This window comes from Grammomys surdaster, unplaced genomic scaffold (genome assembly GCF_004785775.1).
Source record: "Grammomys surdaster isolate TR1022 unplaced genomic scaffold, NIH_TR_1.0 352, whole genome shotgun sequence".
In the NCBI taxonomy this organism is placed as follows: domain Eukaryota; kingdom Metazoa; phylum Chordata; class Mammalia; order Rodentia; family Muridae; genus Grammomys; species Grammomys surdaster.
The window spans coordinates 108,107-117,822 of record NW_021604771.1 but is presented as its reverse complement, the minus strand read 5'-3'; the positions used below and the strand labels follow the sequence as shown (position 1 = coordinate 117,822).

Sequence of the window (9,716 nt, the reverse complement as noted above, 5' to 3'; positions counted from 1 at the left end):
GCAGATCCGTGCAGGTGTACAGAGTACCTAGTGCAGATCCGTGCAGGCATACAGAGTACCTAGTGCAGATCCGTGCAGGCATACAGAGTACCTAGTTCAGATCCGTGCAGGCATACAGAGTACCTAGTGCAGATCCGTGCAGGTGTACAGAGTACCTAGTACAGATCCATGCAGGCATACAGAGTACCTAGTGCAGATCCGTGCAGGCATACAGAGTACCTAGTGCAGATCCATGCAGGCATACAGAGTACCTAGTGCAGATCCATGCAGGCATACAGAGTACCTAGTGCAGACCCATACAGACTCTGTGATTGTCTCTTAAGACTATGAGCCTCTGAGGGCCCTGCTTGGTTGAGTCTGTGGGATGTGTTCTCATGGTGTCCGCGACCCCTCTGGCTTCTACAGCCCTTCCTCTCCTTCTTCTGTAGGCTTACCCTGACTTCACCTAGTGTTGGCTGAGGGTCTCCACATCTGCTGCTCTCAGTTGCTGGACGGTGCCTTTGATGATGATCAAGGTAGACACTGATCTACAAATACAGCAGAGAAATCACTAGAAGTCATTTCATTGACTTTTTTGCTAGTCCTGTTTGGTTCTATCCTTCATCTCCGTACTGACCAGCCTCTGGTTCCTGGCCATCAACACAGTCTCAGACATGGACTCCCTCTCATGGTGTGGGCCTCAAGTTGGACCAGTCACTGGTTGGCCACGCCCACAAGTTCTACGTCACCGTTACCCCAGCACATCTTGCAGGCAAGACATACAGTAGGTTGAAGGTTCTGTGGCTGCACACCCTGCTTCTTACATGAATACCAAGGACTCACATCCCTACACAGGTGCAGCACACGCTAGTGAACTCTACCATTGCCCCAGCCCTATGACCCTTTTTTTTTTTTTTTTGCTTTGTGTTTAATAACTCAGCTGCTCGCCTGATTTTTCCACAGATCCCATCTGTTTCTTACTCCTGGTTCTCATCTCTCTGAAGACAGATCTATCTTCCTTACAACACGATGGCATCTTTTTTTTCTGATTTTGGCCTTATGTGGTACTTGGAAGAGCTGAACAAGAAGGAATTCATAAAGTTTAAGGAATTCCTCAAACAGGAGATTTTGCAGTTGAAGCTGAAACAGATTTCTTGGACCGAAGTGAAGAAGGCATCTCGGGAAGACCTTGCCAACTTACTGTTGAAACATTATGAGGAGAAGCAAGCCTGGGATACGACCTTCAGAATCTTCCAGAAGATGAATAGGAAGGATCTCGTTGAGAGGGCAGGAAGAGAGATTGCTGGTGAGTTGGTCATAGCTTTTTTACAGTGATTGAGGATCATTTCCTAGTTTTGATAGCTGTTCTTCATGTCCATCTACTCTAGGGCCATCGGGTATCATGGGATATTCTTCTCCTTGAGGAAGGGGCAGCTTCATGCAGACACGTTAGAGCTAGTCTGTGTATCAAATGTATGAGGGGAGCATACCCTAACCTAGAAGGTTAAATTACTACAAAGGATACTATTATTGGTGTTCCCCTGCATCTAAACTGGAGCCTTACCTCTAGAGTGAAATGGTAGCACTGAGGATTTAGGGCAAGAGCAAGACAAGACACCTGTAAGAAATCATATTTATGGAATCTAGGAAAATGACTTTGTCTGCTAGGCACTTGCTGTGTAAACTTGACAATCTGACTTTGAATCTCAGCAACCATATAAAAGCAAGGCATAAGAGCAATCTGGTCAGGTAGCTTTGCAAGTTCTGAGCTAGCTGAAAAAATCTGTCTCAAAAAATGAGGTGGGGGGTGGGCGCTGAAGAGATGGCTCAGCAGTTAAGAACACTGGCTGCTCTTCCAGAGTTCAAATCTCAGCAACCACATGGTGGCTCACCACCATCTGTAATAAGATCTGATGCCCTCTTAGGGGATGTCTGAAGACAGGTAGAGTGTACTTACATATAAAAATAAAATAAACCTTTGGGCTGGAGCGAGAGGGAGAAGAGAAGGGGAAAAACGAGGTGGAAGGCCTGGAGAGACGACTCGGTTATTGAGAACACCTGCTCTTACAGAAGACCTAGTCTCTATTTCCAGAACCTACCTGGTGGGTCACAACCATCTGTAACTCCAAGTTCAGGGGATCCAATGCCGCCTTCTGTCCTCTGAGGACACTGCACACATCTGATGCACATGCATGCATGCAGACAAAAGCTCCCATTCACCTAAATTAAAAACAAGCAAATCTTTTAAAAATCAGAGAGCATTTGACAAAGACACCAGTGTCAACCTGTACCCCTCCCCCACTCACCCTCCCACATACATATCACGTATGTGTTTGAAACAGCTATGTAATATAGTGTGAAACAAGATTTCTCAGTCTTTGTTGTGACTGTGGTTGTTTTTGATTTTAACAAGCAAAAACTGATATCAAAAAAATAATCCATGTTTCATGAACACTGTGATCTTAAGAGTCACACATATCTTTATCCTGGTATAAGATATTACGGATGCTCTAAGGTTCCATTCATTGCTTTGTCCTTGAGGTTCTATGATACGCCTGGATGTAGGTTTTTTTCTAAGCCCAGTCTTCTTGGGATTCACTAATTATCTTAGATCTGCAGCTGTATAATATTCTTTACTCGTCAGTCTATATTTGCTTGAAGATTATCTCTGTGCTGTTCTTTCTATTCCACCTTCTTCTGAGATTCTAGTTGCACAGATTTAAATCTTTAATTCATGATCAAAATACTTAAGAACAGTTGGAAACTGTATTATGTATGTGTGAGAGTGGTCACCCCATGTGTGTGCCCCCTGTGTGTGCCCCCTGCATGTGCCCCGAGTGTGTGCTTCCTGTGTGTGCTCCCTGTGTGTGCCCCCCAGTATGTGCCCCCTGCATGTGCCCCACGTGTGTGCCCCATGTGTGCTTCCTGTGTGTGCCTCCTGTGTGTGCCCCTGTGTGTGCCCCCTGTGTGGACAGTGCCCTTGAGGGCCAGAGGACATCAGATCTTCTGGCACTGGACCTTCAGAAGGTGGATGCTGTCGTGTGGATGCTTGGAATTGAACCCAAGTCCTCTCGGTGCTTTTAACGACTTAACCACTTAGCTCTCGTGAGCTCCATGTATGTATTTCTTCATACAATGACTTGTATAGATCTCTTTTTCTTTCAGAAAGTCTGTGCTTTAGTCTGGCTTTTGTCTCTAACTGTCCTTAGGCCCTTCATCCTCTGTCCAGTTATTTCTTTATTTTGATTTTTTTGGGGGGGTTTGGTTTTTCGAGACAGGGTTTCTCTGTGTAGCCCTGGCTGTCCTGGAACTCACTCTGTAGACCAGGCTAGCCTCGAACTCTCAAACTCAGAAATCCGCCTGCCTCTGCCTCCCAAGTGCTGGGATTAAAGGCATGCGCCACCACCGCCCGGCATTTTATTTTATTTTTACTTACTCACTTTATATCTCGCTCACTGCCCCCCTCACAGTCACCCCCTCCCACAGTCATTCCCCCTCCCCGTTTCCCCTTCTCCTCTGGGTGGGTAGGGCCCCCCCAGGTATCCACCCCATCCTGGCAATTCAAGTTTCTGTGAGGCTAGTCGTTTCCTCTCCCACTGAGGCCAGACAAGGCAGCCCAGCTAGAAGAACATACCTCACAAACAGGCAACAGATATTGTGATAGCCCTCCACTCCAGTTGTTCAGGAACCACATGAAAGTCAAGCTGCACATCTGCTACCTATGTGCGGGGAGGCCTAGGTCCAGCCTGTGTGTGCTCTTTGGTTGGTGGTTCAGACTCTGAGAGCCCCAAGGGTACTCTTTTGGTCTTCCTGTGGCATTCCGATCCCCTTCAGGACCCACAATCCTCCTTCCTCTTCTCCTGTAAGAATCCCCAAGCTCCATCCACTGTTTGGCTGTGGGTGTCTGTATCTGTCTGACTCAGCTGCTGGGTGGAGCCTCTCAGAGGACAACATCTCCTGTCTGCAAACATAACATAGTATCATTAATAGTGTCAGGGATTGGTGCTTGCCCATGGAATGGGTCTCAAGTTTGGCCAGCTATTGGTTGGCCATTCCCTCAGTCTCTGATTCCCCCCCCATGCCTGCATTACCTATTGTATTATTTGGTTTTTACTGCTGTGATCAGAAACCATGATCAAGACAACTCTTACAAGGATGACATTTAATTGGGGCTGGCTTACAGGTTCAGAGGTTCAGTCCATTATCATCAAGGCAGGAGCATGGCAGCCACCAGGCAGAAGTGGGGCTGGAGGAGCTGAGAGTTCCACCTCTTGTTCCAAAGGCGGCTAGCAGAAGACTCACTTCCAGGCAGCTAGGACAAGGGTATTAAGGCCCATACCCACAGTAACACACCTACTCTTAACAAGGTTACACCTCCTAATTGTGCCACTCCCTGGGCCAAGCATATACAAACCATCACACCTGTAGACAGGATAAATTTTGGGTTGAAAGTTTTGTGGGTGGATTAGGGTCTCAATGGCTCCACTGAGATTCCTGTCTAGATATAGGACGTGGCCTATATCCAGGAGCCATATCCCCACTGTAGTGAGTCACAGCTAAGGTCACGCCCATTGATTCTTGGGCACCTCCCTCGTTCCAGGCCAGGTCTCATCCTGGAGATGCTCCCCACTTCCTCACCCCCATCAGTTGCAGATTTCCATTCATTTTCATGGCCATCTGGTCATCTATCCTTCCCCACACCTGGTCGTGATCCCCCATTCCCCTCTCCACCTACTTCCCTCCAGTTCCCTCCCTCCACCTGCCTCTTAGGGCTATTTTATTCCCTCCTTCTAAGTGAGATTCAAGCTTTCTCGCTTGGGCCCTTCCTTCTTGGTTAGCTTCTTTGGGTCTGTGGAGTATAACATGGTACCTATATTTTATGACTGATATCTACTTTTAAGTGAGTACATACCATGCATGTCCTTTGGGAACTGGGTTACCTCACTCAGGATGGTAGTCTCAAGATCTATCTGTTTGCCTGAAAAAATCATGATGTCTTGGTTTTGGTTTTTAATAGCTGAATAGTTCATTGTGTAGATGTAGTACATTTTCTTATCCATTCTTCAGTTGAGAGACATCTGGTTTGTTTCTAGTTTCTAGAGGATTGTGAATTCTCTTCCTGTTGCAGAGTTAGGGTCAGCCCATTCTCAGACAAGAAAGAAGGCATTGCACTTAGACATGCTTGAGTCTGAAATAGAGAAAAGGGACAACCCCACTTCAAGTGCCGGCTTCTGAAACAGCACGTGACAGTTTACCAGTATACCATTCCTGACACACACAGAAATGCAACTGTGCTCCAGAGCCAGTGAAAAGCTTCTCACATTAGCTAGTGTTGTTCTGGACCTACAGCTTACAAACTTCCAAAATCATACATCATAAGAGGGCTGAAGAAATGACTTGGTGACTAGGAACATATTGCACTCTTGCAGAGGACCTTAGTGTCTGTCCACTTGGGGTAGTGCCAGGCTGTAGGGATGCACCGAGACACCTCTCCAGGGGGTGGGAAAGCCAGAGCTGGTTTAGGGGTCCCAGGCCTGCAACAAGGGCATGGGGTTCTCATACTCTTGGACATCCAGGTGCCACTGGGAGTCTCAGAAGAGCAGAGAATGGAGTTGGGCCAGAGGGCTGGGGACAGCATCTAGCCTGGGGCAGGGGACAGGGATGTAAGGGGTAGCTCCAGCTTATCCCAGCGGGGTGATTGTCCTTAGCTTGGTGTCGGTTGTAGCTAGGAACACAGAGAGGCCTTCTACGTAGAATTAAGTCATGAAATACCTTCTTCATGGCTCCCCTTGGCAGATCTTTTGTTTGTTTGTTTGTTTGTTTGTTTGTTCGAGACAGGGTTTCTCCATGTAGCCCTGGCTGTCCTGGAACTCACTCTGTAGACCAGGCTGGCCTCGAACTCAGAGATCCGCCTGCGTCTGCCTCCCAAGTGCTGGGATTAAAGGTGTGTGTCACCACTGCCCAGCCCCGTATCGGATCTTGACGAAAGAGGCAGTCCATGGTTCTAAACAGTTTATTGGTCATTCATGGTGGAAAATGGATGCATAAGGTGCCATACCCACTTCTCAGGGTGGACCTGAGATTAAATACCTTTCGCAGGGAGGAGTGTCTGGGAAGGGAAGCTTATCGTCTAAACCCTCAGGGACTCTAGGTACCTCATTAGTATGGAGAACTCTGTTTTGGGCCTACATGATCATAGGACATGTTTCTTTTATGTGAGGAGTGTGGCCCCTGTTCCAAGTCAGGAGTCTGCCAGGGGTTGGGGAGTCACCTAAGCCTCAGGTGTGTGCCCACCTAGTCTCCGGGTCTCAACCCACTCTACCTTACCAACTTCCTGGCATGGTTTTACTGTCCAACACGTGAGTTCAATCCCAGCACCTATGGCGGGGGGGGGGGGGGGCCCTGCTCATGAACCACTGTAAATCCAGCTCAAGGAGGAGGGAGTGGATTTAATACTTTTGACTTCGAATCCACTAACACACACATAATTAAAAATAAATATTTTTAAAGTATATTTAATTCATTAATAAAATTAATACATATAATTAATTGTAAATAATACATTCTGAGAATTAAAATATCTAGGTCAGACTAACTATATGTGGGTGAATGCTTAACTTAACTTTGATATGTTGTGGGTTTTTTTCCCCTTGTGCTCACTGATTCAGGACACTCAAAGTTCTATCAAGCTCATTTGAAGAAGAAGCTGACCCATGATTATGCCAGAAAGTTTAACCTCCAAGTTCAACATTTCTTTAAGCAGAAATTTACCCAGGATGACTGTGAGCATTTTGAGAACCTTCTTATATCAAAGGCAACTGGAAAGAAGCCTCACATGGTGTTCCTGCAAGGAGCGGCAGGAATTGGCAAGTCACTGATGCTGACAAAGTTAATGCTGGCCTGGTCAGAAGGTGTGGTGTTTCAGAACAAATTCTCCTACATCTTCTACTTCTGCTGTCAAGATGTGAAGAAGTTAAAGAGAGCAAGCCTGGCAGAATTGATCTCCAAAGAGTGGCCCAACGCCTCAGCTCCCGTAGCGGAGATCTTATCCCAACCCGAGAAACTCTTACTTATCATCGACAGCTTGGAAGTGATGGAATGTGATATGTCCGAACGGGAATCCGAGCTGTGTGATAACTGCACGGAGAAGCAGCCAGTGAGCGTCCTCCTGAGCAGTCTCCTCAGGAGGAAGATGCTCCCTGAATCCTCTCTCCTCATCTCTGCTACCCCAGAGACTTTTGAGAAAATGGAGGACAGGGTTGAGTGCACCAATGTGAAAATCATAACGGGATTCAACGAGAGCAGTATCAAGACGTATTTCCGCAGCTTGTTCCAAGATAGGAACAGAACCCAGGAAATCTTCAGTCTGGTGAGAGAAAACGCACGGCTCTTCACCGTATGTCAGGTCCCTGTGCTCTGCTGGATGGTGGCTACTTGTCTAAAAAAAGAGATAGAGAAGGGAAGAGATCCAGTCTCCGTCTGCCGACGTACCACCTCCGTGTATACCTCTCACATCTTCAGTCTGTTCCTTCCCCAAAGTGCTCATTCTCCAAGTAAGAAAAGCCAAGAGCAGCTGCAGGGCTTGTGTTCTCTGGCCGCCGAGGGCGTGTGGACTGACACATCTGTGTTTACTAAGGAGGCTCTCAGGAGAAATGGGATCATGGACTCTGACATCCCCACGCTGCTGGAAATAAGGATCCTTGGAAAGAGCAAGGAATCTGAAAATTCTTACGTTTTCCTCCACCCATCTATCCAGGAAGTCTGTGCGGCCATCTTCTATCTGCTAAAGAGCCATGTGGACCACCCTAGCCAGGATGTTAAAAGTGTAGAGACACTCATGTTTACATTTCTAAAAAAAGTCAAAGTACAGTGGATTTTTTTGGGCTGTTTCATCTTCGGCCTTTTACATGAATCGGAACAAAGAAAGCTAGTGGCATTTTTTGGCCACCAGATGTCCCGGGAAGTAAAGCGTCAGTTGTATCAGTGCCTGGAAACCATAAGTGGCAATGCAGAGCTTCAAGAACAGATAGATGGCATGAAGTTGTTTTACTGTCTGTTTGAGATGGAAGACGAAGCCTTCTTAGTACAAGCAATGAGCTGTGTGGAACAGGTTACCTTTGTGGCTAAGAATTATTCTGACGTCACTGTTGCCGCCTACTGCTTAAAACACTGTTCTACCCTGAAGAAGCTCTGCTTCTCAACCCAGAATGTCCTGAGTGAAGAACAAGACCACAGCAACACGTGAGTCCATTCAGTCTTCTCTTTCTGTCCCTTTTTCAGAATCTGTCCCTGGGTGTTGGTGATTTATTATAGATAGACAGATTCAACACTCACCCTTACTAACCAATAGCGAGTGGTGGGCCTAGAAACCACACACATACAAACAACAAAAGCAAACTTGACAAGTTTTTTTTCTTCGTGTACGTGTGTGTACACGTATGCATGTATATAAACATGTACATATAAAATGATAAAAAAAGTTGTCACCTGGAGAGTTGAGAGTGCACCACAAGGACAGGAGAGGGCAAGTGATGTAATTCTATTTCAGTTAAAATGTTTTAAAAATAAATTTAAAGACAAAGTAGAGCTTTTAAGGGGAAAAACAACAAATTGACCTTTTTGTTATTTCACTTATTTTAAGACTCACTTTTATTTTATGTGTATGTAACTGGATGTTAGCTTGCACACATGTGGAGATGGCCTCAGTGACATCTGATCCCCTAGAGCTATAGCTAACTGCCAGATGTGGATTCTGAAATCCAAATTCTTCTTCTCTGAAGAAACATGAACGCTCTTAGTGCTGAACCATCTCCAGTGTGGCAGGCTCCCTTTTGAGCCCTGGATCGACTCTGTGAAAAATATACTATTTGATCTTACTAATATTTTTATTTTTTGTTAATTGTATTCAGACAGGATCTCACTATGTAGCTGTGGTGAGCCTGGAACTCTGATATACATCTCCCTGTCTCCAGAGTCCTGGAATTAAAGGCATGTACTTCCGTGCCTGAGTATGTTTCTTTCTCTTTTTTTTTTTTTTTATAATTTTGTATTCTTTATGTACAGAAAACTTAGTGTACATTTAACCCAGTTTAGTGGTGAGTTCTTTAGCCTTTGCCTTTTCCAGCTTGGCAACGCAAGCCACAGACTTAGGACCCAGGACATTGCCTCCCCAGTGGCGGCGGATCTGTCAATATAATTGGTCCTAATAGTTTCCACCAGCTTAGCCAGAACACCCTTGTCTTCTGAGTTAACCTTCCTATGGACCAGGCGCCCCAGCTTGGCCTTTCTCTTGATGATGCAGTAGGCACCCCCATCTTTTGACACAGGACAGGCAGGAAAACCACCAGCTCAGTGGGGTCTACATCCTGGGCAATCACCACCAGCTGAACCTTCTTGTTTTCCACCAAGGTGGTGACTGTATAAACTCCTGCTCGGAGGACAGGTGGTCTCTTAGTTGGGACATCCCCTTTGCCAGCAGCTTTCTTCTCAGCACGGGCCAGTAGCCTTTGCTTCTCTTGCTTTGTCTCTGGCCTGTACTTGTGGGCAAGCTTAAGCAGCTGAGTAGCTGTTTGCCTGTCCAGGACCTAGGTGAACTGGTTAATGGCAGGAGGTACTCTGAGCCGCTTATAGAGGATAGCTCTTTGCCGCTGCAGCCTGATGTAACGGGGCCATTTAACGAAGCATGTTAGATCTCTTTTGGGCTGGATGTCCTGCTCTTTTTTTTTTTTTTTTTTTTT

The 9,716-nt window shown here is 46.2% G+C and overlaps 1 protein-coding gene across 2 annotated transcripts in view; it reads left to right on the top strand.

Moving 5' to 3' along the window:
- The first annotated feature begins 918 nt into the window (after positions 1-918).
- Positions 919-9,716, top strand: part of LOC114631159 (NACHT, LRR and PYD domains-containing protein 4C) — a 28,430-nt gene continuing 19,632 nt past the window's right edge. The window contains exons 1-2 of one of the 2 annotated variants that reach the window (XM_028779450.1): positions 919-1,285; positions 6,648-8,220. In XM_028779450.1, the coding sequence (XP_028635283.1) occupies positions 1,009-1,285; positions 6,648-8,220 (1,850 nt within the window). In that variant the 5' untranslated portion in view covers positions 919-1,008. Of the gene's footprint in view, positions 1,286-6,608; positions 8,221-9,716 lie in introns of both variants that reach the window. The other variant, XM_028779451.1, reaches the window with a different exon arrangement.